At 38.3% G+C, this 19,795-nt stretch overlaps 1 protein-coding gene across 1 annotated transcript in view; it reads left to right on the top strand.

Annotated features, from left to right (window-relative positions):
• NUP205 (nucleoporin 205) overlaps nt 1-19,531 on the top strand; it is an 83,396-nt gene extending 63,865 nt beyond the window's left edge. Inside the window, exons 32-43 of the mRNA XM_070465338.1 lie at nt 151-342; nt 1,569-1,690; nt 3,229-3,367; nt 4,904-5,030; nt 9,235-9,311; nt 11,502-11,630; nt 11,842-11,968; nt 15,409-15,575; nt 17,147-17,270; nt 17,719-17,847; nt 18,409-18,482; nt 19,043-19,531. Coding sequence (XP_070321439.1) covers nt 151-342; nt 1,569-1,690; nt 3,229-3,367; nt 4,904-5,030; nt 9,235-9,311; nt 11,502-11,630; nt 11,842-11,968; nt 15,409-15,575; nt 17,147-17,270; nt 17,719-17,847; nt 18,409-18,482; nt 19,043-19,195 — 1,560 coding nt within the window. The 3' untranslated portion in view covers nt 19,196-19,531. The remainder of the gene's footprint in view (nt 1-150; nt 343-1,568; nt 1,691-3,228; nt 3,368-4,903; nt 5,031-9,234; nt 9,312-11,501; nt 11,631-11,841; nt 11,969-15,408; nt 15,576-17,146; nt 17,271-17,718; nt 17,848-18,408; nt 18,483-19,042) is intronic.
• The last annotated feature ends 264 nt before the right edge of the window (nt 19,532-19,795 follow it).

Raw genomic sequence — 19,795 nt, 5'->3', positions numbered from 1 at the left:
TTCAACTTCTCAAAAAAAAAAAAGGAGAGAGTTGTATTGCATGCAACATTCTTGTAAGAAAACTCTTAAACGTTTCCAGGTAGAGGCCGTTACTGTTGTTGACTCGGTAGCCACCTCCACATGTTGGACTTTGATTTATTCTTCCTCCAGATGCTGGCGCTGGCTCTCCTTGATCGAATTGTCTCCGTGGATAAGCAGCAGCAGTGGCTCCTGTATCTGTCTAACAGTGGCTATCTGAAGGTGCTTGTGGACAGCTTGGTAGAAGATGACCGTACTTTGCAGAGCCTACTCACTCCACAGCCTCCCCTTCTAAAAGCCCTTTATACTTACGAATCCAAAATGGTAAGGCTTTATGTTCACTTGAGGTTAGATCAACAGGTCAGTTTCCTCTTGAGGTGAAAGCTATATTAAGGAAAATGAACGTGGCCAGTGTTTTTAATATTTTTATCATACGTGCCATAATCATTTCTGAGGAGTTTTAAATTTGGGCACATGTGCTAGGAATGCGTCTTCTGAGCTTGCGGAGTTGAGTTGAAACGGTCCTCTGAAGGCTAGCTGGGTGCTGAGACTGCTGCTTGCTCACTTCTGTTGCTGGTGGTGCCACGGCCGTGACACGCAGTGCTCTGAGGAGAGTGAGCACACATGTCCTTCCCGGAGAGAATCAGCCTGTGCCGGATGCCTGATGAAATTCCAGTGTAGATGTGCTGGTTCTACTTTAAGCACAGGAATTTTTCAATCTAGTATATATATTTAATTTCCTTCCCTCCAAATCTTGTTTTAATTTCCATTTCCTCCTGCTTAAAAATTCCACCAGTGTCACAGTAAGAGAAGCACTAAAACCTTAGATTCCTCATTGATTCTGTTTTCCCTCCCTCCTACATTTATTCAACAATTATTTGTTAAGTATCTGTTATGTGCCAGCTATTGCGTAAGGTAGTAGAGATACAGCTGTGAGCAAAACAGTCTTTCCTGCCCTCCATCAGCCCGTGTGATGATTTCCCTGAGTGTGTAACCCTGCAAGGCCTGTGTGGCACTTCAGATACACTGTGCCATTTATTCCTCATGAAAATCCTGTGGTGAAAGTGAAAGTCGCTCAGTTGTGTGGGACTCTTTGTAACCCCATGGACTATACAGTCTGTGGGATTCTCCAGGCCAGAATACTGGAGTGGGTAACCTTTCCGTTCTCCAGGGGATCTTCCCAACCCAGGGATCGAAGCCAGGTCTCCTGCATTGCAGGCGGATTCTTTATCAGCTGAGCCACCAGGGAAGCCATAGGGGTATAATGTGCCCCATCCTAGCTAGTCACCAATGATTACAGATTAGAAATGTGCTATGATGGGGACATGTCTGGCGGTCCAGTGGTTAAGAGTTTCCCTTCTAGCGCAGGGGGTGCGGGGAACTAAGATCCCATATGCCACAGGGTGTGGCCAAGAATTAAATGAAAACAACATTGTAAATCAACTATACTTCAACTTAAAAAAGAAATATGCTATGAGAAAGCTTCGTTTTTATATGAGACCCGTGACTGCGATCTCTGTACTGATGGTTTTTGTTTTGTAACTTCTTAGGCATTTCTCACAAGGGTGGCCAAGATTCAGCAGGGTGCTTTAGAGCTGCTGAGGTCTGGTGTGATTGTGAGGCTGGCACAGTGCCAAGTGTATGACATGCGCCCAGAAATGGACCCACAGGGGTAAGTGTCTGTGTCATTTGGCTTTTTTTAAGTTACCAGTAAAGGTTTATTAAGGAAAAAAAACTTCAAGCATAATTTTGCGCTTTATAATTCTGTTTGAGCAGTACTCTCATTTTGATGGTTTTGTCTGGTCATACCCCCCTGCCATTTGATGCTAATAAATGAAAGTTGTTAGTCAGGGTAAAAGTGAGTAGAGACGTGTCTGCGTGCTCAGTCGTGTCTGATTCCTTGTGACCCCATAGGCTATAGCCCCCCAGGCTCTTCTGTCCATGGGATTCCCCAGGCAAGAATACTGGAGTGGGTTTCCATGCGCTCCTCCAGGGGATATTCCTAACCCAAGGATTGAACACATGTATCTTATATTCCCAGCAGGTGGGTTCTTTACCACTAGCACCACCTGGGAGGCGAGTGCTTTTTCTTTTAGATCAGTGACGTAAGAGAAAGATGGGAGAGCATTTTGTGTAGATGTTACTTTTCCAAACTATATTGTTCTGTTTAGTGGAAGTACATATTTTCCATTATACTGTCTTTGTCCTGTATGAAATTATAATTTGTGGTGGATTTTCTTTTCTTGATGACTTGAGTAATATTTTATGTTTTTCTCATTTTAACGTTTTGCCAAGTGCTTACTAATTTGAAAGCTTCAAATGAAACTATTTTAAGTTCCAAACTAGCACATTTCTCAGTTGAGTTTGAATGTGGGTTTTTTTCCTTTTTTGTCTACGTGGCTCCAACATTATTAAGCTTATATATAGCCTACCTGCTTACTATCAAATAACATTATTTCAGTTTTAGTAATTTTCTTCAAAAGATCCATTGCCAAATTGCATGTTTTGAGTTTTTCAGGTTTAGCTATAGACAATATTTTACTTCAAGAAAAATTAACATCACTTTCTGAAGTTTTAAACATGCGAGTTTTTACTTTCACCTTAGGTGAACGGGATTAAGTTATATCCCTCCCTTCATGATGCGTTACTATTGCCCATCTTTGGAAAGCCTTTCTGTTATCTCTTTATTTCCATATTCTGCTTTCATTCCCTTTTCAACAGGCGACCATTTTTTTTGGTCCAAAAATTTAAATAGAAATATTTACAGTAGGCAAATAGTTAATTAATACAGTGTTCTGAGACCTAAACTTAAAGGTTAAGTTATTTTGCAACCTCGTTTTAGGTTTTAAAATCTCGTTTTATTTCATGTAATAGATAGTGTAGATTCCTTTTTGGCTTTGTGTATATGACAGGGAAATTTGGGGAAAGCAGCTTTTGTTTCTGTTTGTCACTCATAGTCTCTATGGCTTAAGGGAACATTTGGAGTAGAATAAGCATGTTTGGGGAATTTTGTCTTCTTTACTAAGATTTTTCTCAAGATTCACTTAACTCTGTCTTCACTGTACATGTGGGGTAGAGAGTCCTTGTTAGTAGCGTCACATCTTAATCAGTCAATTGTGGTTATTTGCCGTGGGGGTGGTCAGGGACTGTTGGAATGTACCTTAACTCTTGGACTGTTGCTGTCTCCTTGTTCACTTGATATGAATCAAGCATGTTTGGCATGAGAGACCCCCCAGTGTTCATCCCTACTCCAGTAGACCGATATCGCCAGATTCTCCTTCCGGCTCTTCGCTTGTGCCAGGTCATCCTTACGTCCAGCATGGCTCAGCACTTGCAGGCAGCAGGGCAGGTAAGAGGAACCCTTAGTGTAGACATATCAAGTACGAAAGCTTTATTTCACAAATGCAGAAGATGGACCGCTTACACGAATTTCCTTCGGTCCCTGTACTCTGCTCTGAACCTCATTGGTTTGTTTTCGTACTCTTGTTTGAATGAAATGTTACAGCTAATTAATAGAATAGTGAGATGGGAAGCAAGACATCTAAATTAGTTGTTGTATAGAAGGAAGCAGTTACTGTGATAGAAATAAGCTGACTTCTAAAATGTAATTTAACCGGGTATTTATTAGAGAGTGCTATACACTTTATTAGACCTTACAGAGAATACAGAAGATAGATGGTAATGCTACATTTAGTTGTGATATTATTTTAAGTGAAATCTTCAAAAATATGTTTCTTTATTTTTTTAATAATGCAGTATACAGTTTAGCCTTTTGCTGGTTAATTAGGCTTATCATCATGAATCTGCCATTTTTTATTGTATTGGTCTATTCTTGTGATACCCTCAGGAGCTGTGTCCTCATAATTTATGGTGATTTTATCTGCTTTCCCTGCCGTCAGTCTTCAGGCTTGCCTCACCAAGATAAAATGCTGCTGTTTCTAGTGTGGCACCTGATTTTATACTGACTGCATTGGTCTTGGTGACATTCTGTCCGTTTCATACGCGGCCTTTGAGTGAGTTCTTTAGCACACAAAGACTCTGTCTTCTACTTTATTGAGATTAAGATTTTTTAGTGGAAGTGGGACATTAAATAAGACCAGACTTATCCTGAGCATAGCGGTATTACCTGAATAACTTCTTTAAAAAATACAGATTACTGAGTTGCATGTCCAACAATGATGGGCTGAGGCCAGGAATCTATTGAAAAAATAAAGGGGCACAATTCCTGAGAGATTCAAATGTTCAGCCTGTTGTGGTGTAGTCCCTGCCTTCGAGCCATCTGTAATCTAGTTGAGAAGATGTTTGGATGTGAAAAAGAGCAGAGTCCTCTGTGATGGGACACTGTAAAATGCTAAGCTGGAAGGGCAGAGTTTGGAGGTCAAGGTTTGTATCTCCTTTATTTTCACCATATCTAAAGGAGAATTAGACAGCAGCCTTTCTGTGATTGTCCCTGAGTCACACTATTCAAACTTTCATAGAGCTAGCTTGAATTCAGAAAGTCATTTTTTATACACACTCATTTAAAATTCATGTTCTAGTTCTAGTTAGACAAAAATTTCAAAATAAAAATTTTGGGTCAGATAAAATACAGGTCAGATAATAGTTTTCATGCAGTTGTTCGAAGTTATTTTATACTCTTCTGCAATAGCTCTTAAGTGTATTAAATTGCTACACTTTGAAATAATCCTTATCTTGAGCTTTCTTATGAATGTTGGCTTCTTGAAGAAATAAATTATGTAAATGCAAAGGATAACTGTTTATCTAATATTCTTCATTAATTAAATTATTTGCTTCAGTGTTATTAAACCGATGGATATAAATTTATAATATACTTTTCTGCTCTTCCCCCTCTGTTTCTTCCTTTCCCCCTCTCTTTCCTTGGTAGGTGTTGCAGTTTCTCATTTCTCATTCAGATACCATACAAGCAATTCTGCGCTGTCAGGACATTAGTGCAGGATCTTTGCAGGAACTGGCTCTGCTGACGGGAATTATAAGTAAAGCAGCACTTCCTGGTGAGTTGATTATGTTGAATTTTTAAACAACGGCTTTATAGACATACACTTAGTCGAATGAGGTTATTATTACTTTGCAGCTGTATATGAATTATTTGAGAGTGGACAAAGTTAACAAAGTTAACAAAGTTAACTACCCTTTTTGAAGTCGTATGTTTATTAAAATGATTTATGGTCAGTATAAAAAATTCAGAAAGTTAAAATAATTAACACTCAAATCCCACTATCTAGAAATTACCAAATGCTCACATTTGGTAAGTAGCTTTTTAACCAGTGTCCTATGTGTATGTATGTATTGGTGAGTGAGGGGGCATGGTGGAAAGAAACAGACATATAGAGATAATATATGAAAATGGGATACCTTTTGCATGCAGTTTTAGAAAGCAGCTATTTAATTTTACGTAAACTTTATAGATGAAAAACTAGTTAAAGAGAAACTGAAGACATTGATGAATTCTAGACAGACTTTTCTTTATTTAATACAGGTGTATAAGAGATGTTAGTTCTTACAAGAGATATTAGTTCTTAAAAGATCACTATGATTAAGAAAATATTATGATAAATTAGTAAGGTATTTTGGTCATTAAAAAAATTTGTTTTACTAACATAAATTTTAGACAGAACCAACTAACTCAATGTGAAAGATGAGTTATTTTACACATCTTCCACCCTCATGTTATGTTTACTTATATTTTTACTTTGTGAAGTAAATATCATTTTCATTCAGTTCTGGAACCATAATACCTTCAGCTGTTTAGTTTTACTTGTGTATTTACTTGGATTCATAGAAATGCACCAGTTTTTTTTTTTTCCCTCTTACAACTTCACCATTTCTGAGTTCTTTCCTTTGATTTATCCCTTGGAATTTTTAATTTGTGTTGAGGTTCTCTCTCCTGAGAAAAAATATATAACATTCCCTGAATTCTCTAATGTTTATGAGCACCTGAAGATTGCCTTATTCTTGAATGACAGCATGGCCTAAAATTAATGATAGTAACTCATATTTTTAAGCATTTATATGCTGGGTACTGTTTTAGACGCTTAGCATGTTAATTGATTTAATCATCACAACAGTCTTGAGAGTTAGAACCATTATTATCCACCTTTTACAGGTGAGGAAACTGAGGCACAGAGAGGTTAGCTTGTCCCAAGTCACACGAATAATACTGTAGCACTTTCCAGGAATCATGACTTCTGAGCCTGTGCACTTAACTACTCAGCTGTTCTACCTTCATTTTTACATTGCTGTGGAGAAGTCTGAGGCCAACCCCTGATTCTGCCCCAACGCCCCCAGGAATTTTTCCTCTCTGGACATTCCTCGGTGCCTGAGCCCTTTGTGTTGGGAGCAGGAGAGCTTGGCAGGGCTGAGTGCAGTGTTTATTAAAGTACTCAGAGCCTGCGCTCATTCTGAGGAGATCCCAGGGTTAACTCCACCTCACCTTGTCATGTCTCAGTCCTGTGAGCTTATTATGGTCATTTCCCCAGTTCATTCCAGTGGCCTTGAATGATGCCAAGACAGTCCAACCTTCTTGCCTTTACTGTGGTCCCACAGTGCTGTATAGTGGTTCTCTTCCTAATGGTTTTTACTTGAATTTCTCCTGATTACTTAGTTTACTTCGTCACTTTAATATGCTTCTTTGCGAATTGCAAGAGTTTGTTGGCTTATCCTCTTTCCTCTGTACTGCTTCTGAGGACTGGGATGAGGGTCATGAGATGAATCATGCTACCCACTCCCCTGGAATTTTTTCCATCTTTTTTTTTTTCCCTTAACCACCACCTTTCTTCAGTGTTTGTGGTATAAAGTGGCTCCTTTCCTTTTTTTTTGGTGAATTTCATTTATTCGTAGGTTGATTGTAGAAGGGACATTCTATGATACTACTTCATTCTGCCATCTTAATCCAGAAGCCATGAGCCTTTTATCAGATCCTCTGGCAAGGTGATTTTTTTGATGAATTCACCTTTCATTACTTTTTAAAAATACTTGAAACATTCTGAATTTTGCTGATAGTGGCATTTGACCCTGTCACTATATTAAAATTACATTCAGAAAAGCTCAGTGTATTTTAACATGCTCATGATAAATTCAAACAAATAAAATAGAGTAAAAGCACTCTGACATAGCAACCCCTGCTTCCTGAAAGGAACCAATTATCAATTTATACTTTATTTTTCTGGCAGTTTTTCTGTATGTGGTGTAAAAATTTTTTCCTCCCTACAAAATGAAATCATACTATACACACTGCTCTATAACTCGCCCCGTCTGCCCATTATGTCTTAGAGATCTTTTTTCATCAGCATATGATAGTAGTTCCCACCTCACTCCTTAATTGGCAGCATAGTTTTCCGGTTCTGAGGTATTTATCCAGACTTCTGTGACATGTTGACTGTTTCCAATCTTTTTAAAAAATTTTCAAATAGTGTGGCATTTAATAACTTTGTATGTGTGTGTTTACAGATACATTTTTGTATATTTGAGCTGGTAGGCTTGGTATATACTCTTTAAAATAATTTTAAAAGATAATGCCAAGTACCTCCTAGTTTTTTGAAATCATTTTTGAAAAGAATTTATGCTCCTGTTAACCCTACTCCCAGTTCAGCCCTTGATTACATATATGGTTTTGTATTATCCTACAATTTCATCCTATGTTTTTGTTTAAAATGCTAGTATCAGATATGTTGTACCTTCTCAACTACTTATCAGGAGGTTAATTTTTTTTATCTGTGACCCATGGATATTCTGTAAAGTGTTTTAGAGTTGAGGGGTGATACATACAGTCCATAGTATTGAGGTGCCTTATAGCAGAAGCCTTAAGAATCTGAAAATTGGACTTCCCCAGTGGTCCAGTGGTTAAGACTGTATTTCCACTACAGGGACACGGGTTCGATCCCCGGTTGGGGAAGTTCTGCATACTGCATGATGCAGTAAAAAAAAAAAAAATCTTAAAATTGCTTGTCTTTAAATAGAGGCAGCAGGAGGAATGAAAGAACTGGGGAACAGCAAGGCATGTTGAAGAGATAAGAAAAGTTAAGGAGAAGCAGGAAAAAGCCAAAGTTCCATGATAGTGTTAAGTGCAAACTCTGACTCTCAAGAGGTTAAAATGGAAAAGGATGGCATAAGAATCAGAAGCAGCAAATGTAGAAAAAATATTTCAAGAATTTGATATTAATGAGGTTTTTGCTTGATTTTGCTTTGTTTTGGCATACAAGGAAGACCTGAACACATTTTCAAAGAGTAAGGGAAAATCCTCTATGGCAGAGTAATTTTAGAAAGTAATTAAATAAAGTGATTTGGGAGCAGACCCCAAGTGGAGGTGGAGGATGGGAAGGGATTGGATCTAGTGGAGCAGTGGAGTGCAGGTGAGGTAGCATGACAGCACCTGCCAGGGGATGCGCGTGTCTTCTGTAGGTTTGTGATGGGCTGGGGAATCTAAAAAGAGGAGAGCTTGTCATTAGGAGGAACAAAGGATAAGGCTCTGGGTTATGTGCTATGGAGCATATGCTTGGAAGTAAGAAATGGATTAAAAGGATGGTGAAAACACATGGAAAGTTAGGGTGGCTAGGACAGGGTCACCTGGGTTCTCAGTATGGCTGCAGTAATGGAACAAAGAAATAAACCAATGGGAATAACGACCCATGGCTTTACTTGGAGGGCTCAATAGAAATAAAGGAAATCCATGGTACTACAAAGGTTGATCAGCTTAATTTAGGGATTTTGTAGTGGGCCCAAACTGAAAAATTGAATGGAAGCTTTTTTGTGTATGTGTAAATTATACTTTGCTTAAGGGAAAAGGAAAAAAAAAAAATCAAATGATGCATAGAAGAGTTAAAAGAAAAAAGGAATGCATTTCATTCTTAGTGTTTTATATTCTGAACTGTTTCATGAGAAAGTAATTTACTGTGGAGTTTAGAAAATTTTGTTTTATATTTATAAATAAAAAATATATTTTTCTCAAAAGACTTTTTAAAATGCACTTTTGAATCACTGATCCAGTCTAGATTTAGTTTGCATATGACTGAATGTGTGGTGGGTGGTACACTTAACAATTTGTAAAGTTGTAAGGTATTTCTCAAACCTCCTTCATGGCAGTCTGTGTCTGTTCATGCATTAAAGAATGTGAAAGAGTGAAACTACTCTTCCTAGTTTTTTAATGTCTATATTTTGTCAATTACAAAACTACATTTAAAAACATTGTAAATTTTATAGGTATACTAAGTGAACTTGATGTTGATGTAAATGAAGGATCACTAATGGAGCTACAGGGACATATTGGAAGATTCCAGGTAGCTGATTCTCTACTTCTTTTTTATTTTTTAAATTAAAAATGTTTTTTGACTCTTAAATCTTTAAAGAGCAGTAGTAAAACTTATAATAAAGTACAACAATCCTCTCTGATCCTCCTTATACGGCTCCCTTAATTTGCGTAAACCCAGCAATGGTTTTAATTGAGTCTTTCATACCTCTAAATGATTTGCTTATGTTGCTACTACTTGAGTTTCCAATTTTAAGAATCATCTGTCAACCTTCCATCAAAGAGGGTAAGAATTTAGATCTCTTTACTCCTGTTCTTCCATCATATGATATGTGTGTCTCTTATAACACGCCCCCACCCCCAACTCAACAAATCATATCATAATTTTGATTAGATTAACATTTAGTATTATATTATTATTACTGTGTAAAGTCATTTATAAATAAGCCATGGATGGACCATATGTTACTTTTCTAAACATATGTTTTCCCTAGAGTAAATAATTGTTGCTTTTTTTTAATTTGCTTGGTTTTTGTACTTCTGATTTATTCTCAAACTCTCCTCCAGTTGTGTGATCTCCTTTCAATATATTCAAACATAGTAGATAGCTTATCAATTCAGTATTTTATCACAGTCCTTCTGGGAGCCTCCTGACCTGCTTTGATCTAGACATCTTCACTTTGCGGGCAGAGGAATTATATTTATATAGTAGAATTTATATTCCATTGTTTTTGTACAGTAATTGTCATAACCAATCCTCTTTTCATGAACTGTTTTTCAAGTTTCCAAAAGAAAAATGCTGCCATCAGCTCTTTAGTTCATACATTTTTATATGATATTACTGTTATCTCTGGGACCCAGGGTATGTAAGTAGAGCATTTTGAGCCATTGTCAGATAGCACTCCAGAAGGGCTTGTGTTCTCTGTAACCAGGCCAAAATACTCTGGATTTTTTTTTCCCCTCAGTCTTCTAACTTTTTTAATTGGTGGGGAGGAAAAAATATTTTTGATGCATCTTTTATAAGGTGGCCTCTGGAAACGTGTTGCTGCATCTGTTTATCTGTCAGTGTAGCAAACAGCCAGTTGTAAGTTTTAAAAATAGATACAGCTGTTTTGACAAAATAAGTTTATATTATAATCTCCTTAGTCTGTTTTGCATTATCCAAACTTACTCTAAATTAACATGAGTTTAAAGTAGATGTTATATAATATGTAGGTATGTATGTGTATATAGGTGTATATGTATGTAATACCAGTGTTTCAAACACATTTTTATTGTGCACTTACTACGTGCAGTGGACAAGGAAATGGCAACCCACTCCAGTATTCTTGCCTGGAGAATCCCATGGACGGGGGAATCCTAGTGGGCTACAGTCCATGGGGTCATAAGAATCAGACACAACTGAGCGACTGAGCACATTCTGCATGCAGAACACTGTACTAAGCACTTTAAATATAATTCAGTGTCTCAGGTAGTCCAAACAAAATTTTACAAGGTGAGAATTGCTATTATCACTCTAGAAATGTGAACACAGAGGCTTGAAGAAGTTAAGTAACTAGTCCCAGGACAAATAGCAAAAAGTCATGTGCCTGCAATTGGAACCCACATTTCTGATTTTGGACATATTGCCAATTTTGCAGAGGTTGTCCTTTCCCTCTGAGAACCATAGGAACAATTGTATTTTCAGGTGAAAAGTACCAACATGTCAAACAAATGACCTTTGCATTTTATCTGCCAAGTCACTTCTATGTTCCCCACTCCTTGATGACATCCCCAGAAGAAGCCACAGGAGTCAGCGCCTTTAAATTTGAGCCTTGGTAGACACAATGATCACAGATCTGCTTTTGTCCACTGTCTCATTTTCTTCTCACTGTTTATAGATCGGTGTTTATTTAATGGGTATCTACTAAGGAATTATTTGGTGTGATACAAAAAATTTGGGGCCAACACTGAGACTTCAGTGGGTGTTAACTGCTAAAAAAATTAATATTCTTTTAATGAGTTGTCTGCCAAGTAAATACATTTGCAAAAAGATGAATTTTAATATTAATAACTTATAGTTGACTCAGTTGGAAATCAGAAATCAAACACATTAAAGAGGATTTCACTCTCCACTGAGCTGAGTTTTTCTTTATCTCCTTCAAGAAAGAGAGGTTACTAACTTTAAACATAGCCAGCTAGATGTGAACTTTTGTTCATTTTTTGTCTTTTATTTCCTTAGCGCCAGTGCTTAGGACTACTAAGTCGCTTTGGTGGCTCCGACAGACTGCGTCAGTTTAAATTTCAAGATGATAATGTGGAGGGAGATAGAGTGAGCAGGAAAGATGAGATCGAACTGGCTATGCAGCAGGTAAGAGGAGTGGCAGTTATGTAACTATTCTTCAAGGTTTTTATGTTTCTGGAAATATTTGAGAAAAGTAATACATGTGGATAATTTTAAAATTGATTTGTGACTTTGTTGTAATTTTACAGATTGACCTAACTGTTCTTGCATCTGGATTTCCATGAGATGGGGCGTTTGGGGAGCTAATATTTTTGTCACTGCTCTTCTCACTTTGTAGATTTGTGCCAATGTCATGGAATATTGCCAGTCACTCATGTTACAGAGTTCCCCTACCTTCCAGCATGCTGTGTGTCTCTTCACCCCCAGCCTTTCAGAAACCATTAACAGAGATGGGCCCCGACAAGGTGAGCTGCTTCTTTCTTTCTGTATTTGAGGAATTAAGTTGCTAGGATTATGAGAAGCTCTAGTTGGCTCCAGTAAGGTGCAACTTTTTTTTTTTTTAAACAGATAATGAATGGGGAATTTTAAAAACAACTTCTTTAAGAAGAAGTGATAAGGAGGTACTGTTGTCAGACCTCTGGATACAGCTGGAGATCTTGAAAGAATAGAGAAATTTAAGATTTTCTGAGAATAAATCTGAAGAGCCATATGGGGACAGTATAGTTTTATATAGTGTGTGAGACCCCATAGAGTCTGGGGTTGGAGACTCAGCTGGCTAGGTGAGAAGTATGAAAATATTGCGGACCGTTTATATGTTAAGTCATGTTAAACTGAATTTTTAATATCTCAACTGGATTTTGTATGATAACTCCAAATTTCCATACCATAGCACAGTAAAATTTAGATACTTAGTAGGCTCATGTAGCCTGTGATTTCCTAATGACCCAGTAGGGAAGATTAGGAATCTAAGGCTGGATTATGGATTGGTTAAAGCCGTTTTCCATGGGACACTCAAAGGCCAAAAGCCCTTTTGGATCTTGGATTGTGATGAACTGGTGATTTCAAGAAACATTCTATTTGAGATTTCTGAGAATCATTTTGGGGTTTGTCTTACTCTGTTATAAATGTCCTAGGTAGTGGGATTAAGAGAATTTTATTGAAGTATTATTTAAATACAACCAAATTCACTTATCTTAGGTAATTTTTGTAATTTTATGCAATGTGGAACTACTGCCACAGCCAAAATATAGAATAATTGCCTCATCCTTTGAAGTTTCTTCTTGTCCTTTGCATTTGATTGTTTCCTTTGACCCTTTGGTCACGGTGTCTATTATTTTGCTTTTTCCAGAATTTCGTATAAATAGAATCATACAACATGTCTTCTTTGTGTTTTGACATCTTTCATTTAGCTCACTGTTTTTGAAATCCACTTATGTGTATGTATCACTGTTTCGTTCTTTTTATTTCTGGCTAGTATTCCATATGAATTTATCTATCCACTAGTTGATAGACATTTGGGTTATTTCCAGATGTTTAGCTATTGTGAATAATGCTGCTATGAATGTTTGGGTATAGATCTTAATGTGGATGTATGTTTTCATACCCCTTGATTAGATGCCTAGGAATGCAATTGCTGGCTTGTGTGATATGTTTAACTAAGTAAGATAACTGCTCTTCTGTTTTACAAAGTGAAAATCATTTTGTATTTCTACCAGCCATGTAAAGAGTTCTAGTTGATCCACATCCTTGCCAGTGCTTGGTTTGTCAGTCTTTTTAAGTTTCAGCTGTTCTAGTGGGTGTGTTGTGATATTTCATTATGGTTTTAATTTGCATTTCCTTGATGACTAGTGATGAGCCTGTGTCCAGGTCTAGTATCATTTGCTGAAAAGATTTATCTTTTGGTTTGATTACTTTCATACATGTTGTCAGAAATCAACTGATCACATAAATTTGGATTTATTTTTCTTCAGACTTTTTTAAGGACTAATAAGCATATTCTTTCCTGCCAATTCTAGACATATAAATGGGTAGGTATTTAGTAGGTTCTAGAATAGTTACAGAGAGACAGTTTAACTTAGTGGTTAACCTAGAGTTAAGAGCACAGTCTGATGATGAACTGCCTGGATATGAATCCCAGTTCTACAGGTGACTTAAGAAAAATGACTTAGCTCTTTGTGACTCAGTTTCTTTGTCTATAAAGTAGAAGTAATAACAAGGTCTCCTCTAGTGAATTATTGTAAGGATTCAATGTGTTAATAAGTATAAAGTGCTTTAGAACAGTGCCTGACAGCACAACATCAGTGTTAGCTATTATTATTTTTATTATTGCTCTTATATTGTTGTTATCCTCTAGTATATTTACTGTTCCTTGTGATCAAGGGACACCTTGCTGTAGCACTTCTATTTCCTTGACCTCATTCTCTTTCCCGCAGAATCTATTTCTGTAATTAAATATCTCGTGAGCCATCCTCATCGGATGTCTAAGTCCAGTGCCTCTGAATATTTTCTAGACTGTAGCAAATTATTGTATAAGAATTCCTGAAGAAATCTGAATTACTCTCAGCATTAGACCATCGTATTTGTGGCTAGTTTCCTACCAAGTTGTGGAGAAGGAAATGGCAACCCACTCCAGTATTCTTGCCTGGAAAATCCCATGGACTGAGAATCCTGGTAGGCTACAGTCCATGGGGTCGCAAAGAGTCAGACACAACTGAGCGACTTGACTTGACTTGACTTGACTTGACTTCACTTCACTTCACTTCCTACCAAGTTGAGGTCTCACAAATGTTATCCAGGGACCGGCATACCTAATTTCACTTAAGAGAAGGCTTTCTGTGATGACCTGTGTCATAAAGATTGTCACACCCTCACTGAAGACTGGTAAAGGAGACCTGGCAAATCAGATGAGTCTAGGCAAAATCCATTGCCAAAGGACTCTTCTTTTCCCCTCCATGTGAAGGTCTGTGAGATCCGACTTTGGAGCAAAGTTCAGGGAGATGGCAGTGATGGAAGCAAGTGTAGATCTCTCTCCCTCAGTATTCATGGCAGTTGGGGCCATTAAACAAAGTTTGTCTTCAAACTAAACTTGAAATTACTAAGGTGTTTCTCAAAGAAATCCCTTCGTTGCAAGAGGAAATTGCTTTATTTGCACCAGACAAACCATGCCTAGAATAATGACGTTGCTGCTCTCTAGTTTTACTTGCGTTTACATACAGCTTTTCTAGCATCACATTGTTCCTTTCTACCTTCATCAGAAAGTGGTCTCGTAAAAGGCAGATCATTTTTTTTTTGTTAGCCAAATGGAACTATTGTGGTGGAAGACTTAAGCTTTAAAAATTCTGTTATCTGTTTTTTAGCTGTGTGTTAGTATTCTACTTGTCTGTTTGGAAGAATGATTTTGAGTTGGCAATTCAGCAACCAGAAAGATGCAGATTGGAAATGAATCCATATAAGTAAAGCCATAGGGTGAGGCAGGACTTATTTACCTGGGGGTCAGGAAACTGTAAGCTATATCTGTGCATATGGGGTGGTGGGTGGTAGAGAGATGGGTGTATAGGCTTATAGCTTCCATTGAGTTCTCAAAGAGGTCTTCACCCAGTGAAGGATAAGCTTTCTCAGTGTCCATCAGCCAGACTTACTTATTATCTCAAGGCTCTATCCTTATGTACCTACCTCATTACAGTAGCTCCTAACCACGCCTTTGAACTGTTCAGTTCAGTTCAGTTCAGTCGCTTGAACTGTTAGTGGTGTTTAAAAGTAGTCCTGGATTGTTTTTAATAATAGTTTACATGCCTTTAAATTCCTGGGCTTTCCTTTTTTAAAAAAAAAACAGGTCATTTGAAATTCATATAAAATGGCTGTAGGTAAAGCATTGGTTTTTTTTTTTTTTTAATCAACTCCTTAGATACCCAAGCTCCAGTGGTTCCATACTGGCACCTGCCTGGTTTGGGCATTATCGTCTACCTGCTGAGACAGAGCGCTAATGATTTCTTCAGTTATTATGACAGTCATCGACGGAGTGTCAACAAGCTACAGAACGTCGAGCAGCTTCCCCCAGATGAGATAAAAGAGGTATGAATCTTATAATGGGCAATGGAGACTTCTGAGAAGCCACTGATTTTCCTGATAAGGCAGGGGACCAGTGTCAGGCTGGTAAGTAAAGATGATGCATGCAGTGAGACAAAAGGAACTCCAGTGACTCTTCTGTGGTGGCTTGAAGAAGAGTCCCTCACCTAAGTACCACACTTCATAAGTGTGGAAACTTGACTGAGTGACCAAAAGTTGTACCTGTTCAAGAAAACCACCTGCTTTTTTCAATAGAAAAGCAACTGGCCTTTGAATAAAGAATTTGGTAATTTATACTGTAAACATCTGTGCTGAGAAACTTAGGTTTCTAATGCAGTTGCTTTTTCAGTTAGAAGTGATTTCCTTAGGTAAGATGTCTCTGTCCCTCCAACACCTTCAGTATCTGTTAAGTGAATTTCTCAGACAAATGGGATGACCTGTCAGACTTGACCACCTTCTCTCAATGACTCAGAACCATTCCCCGACACTTTCTGTAACTGAAGAGGCTGGGTTACTGGGCTTGCTCCCTAAGCAGCCCGCCTTCCTTTCCATTTGGCACAGCTGAATTGTAAAACGTCCCGTGGCCAGTGCTGAAGCCTCCTGGCGTCCTGTATGGTGGCCTGGTTGTTGAACCATTCTGCCATTCCTGGTTCACACCAGGCTTCTGAATTATAGCATGTCACCCTCAAGACTAGTCAGAGCCCACTCCACTCCCTCTTGGCATCCTTTTGGTAACTCTAGGGAGCATGTACTGAGAGTCATGATGTGCCCAGCCCTGAGCTCCAGGTGCCACCTGAATACATGAGGCGGATGCTGTTGCTCCTCCTCTTTCTGAGATGTGGAAACTGAGGCACTGAAGGAGGGTATAGTTTACCCAAAGCCACACAGCCAGCAAGTACAGGTGGGGGCAGGCATTACTGAGTGGGCTCAGGTGATCCCTGAAGTTGAGTGGTGTACACCCAGCAGCCCTTCCCCTTGGCATGTGGCTCACGGGTGATGCTGGCACTCGCAGGAGGAGCTGCATTGTCACACCAGAGCACGTGGCACTTCCCCAGCCCCACCGCAGCACGCCTGCTGCACCCAGGGTCTGCAGGTTAAATCGACCCGATATGCGTGCAGGTATGCCATATGGGGGAGGGGCCAGGGGAATTTCTGGTTTATGATCGTACATTTGTTACGCTCTACAAGTCTCATTTGTGTTTTCTTCAGAAGATACCTGATGGCTGTTACAGATATTCTCCACTGAAAATTCACTGTTTTGTTTTGTTTTAATTTGACAGGAAATTCAGGGTTGGTTGGCCCATCAACAGATTGGAAACGTGTATTTGAGGGATTGGACTTTTTCAAAAAGCCACAGATGAACATTCATTTATGAATTCAACTGCTGCTTTGGCTCTTGTTTTTTAAATTAATAGCTTCCTAACTAGATGCTAAACTCTTGTCTGCAAGGATGTTTAAATTCACTTGAATGTTTTTCACAGTACTTATCACAAATGACTGCTTATAGTAGATTTTCATTAAATTTTTGTTACAATATATGTCATTCTTAATGCTGTGGTTTTTTTTTTTTTTTTAAGTTATGTCAGTCAGTGATGCCTGCTGGTGTTGATAAAATCTCCACTGCCCAGAAATATGTTCTAGCAAGACGGCGTTTGGTGAAGCTGATCAACAATCGAGCTAAACTGCTTTCCCTTTGTTCTTGTATCCTTAATGCAGTCATCGAGACTGCAGGGTGCTTGAAGGGTGACCTCTAAGGGAATCTTCAAATGTAGGAACTCTTATTCTCACATTATTTGGGTATCAGAACCAAATGGAAAGGGGCATAATTACCATTATTTTTTTCCTAGGTAAATGCCTGACATATTTCTAATGGAAAATTTTTCTTACTCTTTAGGGTAACTAGTAATCCTCATAATATTTGCAGATACTTTGTGTCCAGACAGGAGGTAAGGACACTGAAGGCTCTGTGAGCACTGCGCCCCAGCGTCTGACCTCCTTCCTCTCAGCACAGCGTGCTGCTTTCTGGAGACCGTACAACCAGCTTGTTAGACTGAAGCTGTGGGTATATCACTGAATGGTGCAGTCTCAGAAACTGGTTTGTAGAATTGTGATTAGATTGTTTTCCTTGAATCTGACCTCTCCCCTGTAGTCATCATAGAGACCTGCCTGTTTATTCTCTGGCGCCATCTGGAGTACTACTTGTTACACTGCACACCCACCGATTCTCAGGATTCCTTATTTGCTTCCAGGTCCTTATTTAAAAGCAGAAGGCTACAAGGTAAACTTTATTCTGAAAATCAATGAACCAAGGATGCCTGCAGATTTTAGCACCTTAAAACCTAGTTACATTTAACCGACTTTTGACTGTTGTGGTTACAAAGCATGGACTAGGTAACTAAGTTACTAGGCATAGCTAGTTTTTGTATTTCCCTTCTGTCCCTAGGAGATTGTGTGGAGCACAAGAGCATCTTAGAGGCTGTCTTCAGCTGCTTCTCAGCTTTTTGCAGTTAATGGCTGATGCAGGTCCAGAGTCCTCTGGTCCAGAGGAGTGGAAATGGGTCAGCCTTGGCCACACTGCTCATTGCTAAAGGGATCTTTTGTGACTGATGAGCATGTATTGGATCCCTTAAGTGGCAGGAAACAGAAGGAAAGCTTGAGAACCCTGGCCTGGAACATCAAAATGCTTCCTAGGGGCTTCCATTTACTGAAAGCTAAGAGAGAGTCCTCAGCTGTGACCCATGCCTGGTCACAGACGCTGTGGTTAATTGTCATTGGGTTCTTCTCTTCTGTGGAGGAGACACACCTGCAAACCTAGTTTGACTGTGTCTTTTATCTCTAGATTCCTTTGCTTCGGAAAGCAATCTGGATTTTAGAAGTGGGTTAACTACAGTGAGCCAGCATGATATAGACCAGGTAACGTTCTATTCTCATACTCTTGTTCTTTTTTTGCAAGTATAAAGGGAAAGCCTGGTATGTGAGTAAGATGATAGTTTTCACAGTTGCATGCAAAGACCTGATTTGAATTCTGGGATAGCAACCTAATAGCTATGTGACTCAAAGCAAATTACTTAGCCTCTGAGCCTCCATTTCCTCAGCTTAGAAATGGAAGTGATAATTCAACCTCGAAGTGTTTTGTCAGAATTAAATGAGGCCTTCATGTGTGAGACGCCAGGGTAGTGCCTAGAAAGTAGTAAGAGTTCAGTAATTAATATGCTTTATAGTCTGGAAACTCCATATATCAACAGTTACTGCAATTTAGAGCAAATTTAAAACTGTATGTACTTATACAAGAAGGAAAAATGTTACTATCATACCAGTAAACTTCAGGGTGGAAAATGTGAATGTTGAGTTAATTTGGCATCTGAGAAAGGACCACATTACAAAAATTCAAAGGTATTTTAAATAGGAAGACAAAGAATAAAAGAAATATTTGAGACTACTTAATCATGAAATGTCACCCGTGTTACTTCCAGCTTCAGGCTGACGCTATCAGTGCTTTTGGAGAATCACTACAGAAGAAACTTCTGGACATTGAAGGATTGTATTCAAAAGTGCGATCTCGCTATAGTTTCATACAAGCTCTCGTCAGACGCATCCGAGGCCTGCTAAGGATATCACGGAACTGAGAGCCTATGCTTATACTCTTCTGAGGAAGAGACAAATTGGGGAAAACTGTCTCCTTTTTATAGTTTCCTTCTAAATTATGACCAGAAGATATTTTGCTATTTCTTTCTTTATATATGGACTTCTTTTCTGTAAACTTCTTTGCCTGGTGCCATGCTCACTAGTTTAAAAAAAAAAAAAACTTTTTTAAAAAAACAAACGTGGTCAGTCTCTTGAAATTTTATCTAGAAAATGGTCAGCATTATCAGGAATTCAACAGTTCAACATTCCTTCCACAGTGCTGGTTTTTCCCCAGGGGTATTATTCTGAATGCCAAATTAAAGGCATAGTCTGAAAAACTTGTATTTTTCTTTCCTTTGTAGCCATATAACATGTTTTATGATAATGCTTTTTTATTTTATTTTTCATAATGCTTTTTTAATAGAAAAGTATATTTAATACACTGTGTTACAGGAATGTCTCAAAGTCAAGGCATCTCTTTATTAAAAGTATTTTTTCTTTCTTGCATGTAAATGATGAAATAATCACTTGCATTTATTCCCTAAAATAATTATGAAATTTTTCAAATTAATCATCTGCCTGTATTTTGCACATAGTTAATA

Source organism: Odocoileus virginianus, chromosome 1, assembly GCF_023699985.2.
Source record: "Odocoileus virginianus isolate 20LAN1187 ecotype Illinois chromosome 1, Ovbor_1.2, whole genome shotgun sequence".
NCBI lineage: Eukaryota > Metazoa > Chordata > Mammalia > Artiodactyla > Cervidae > Odocoileus > Odocoileus virginianus.
Note: the sequence above shows the minus strand (reverse complement) of the source record. Positions and strands in the feature narration are given on the sequence as shown.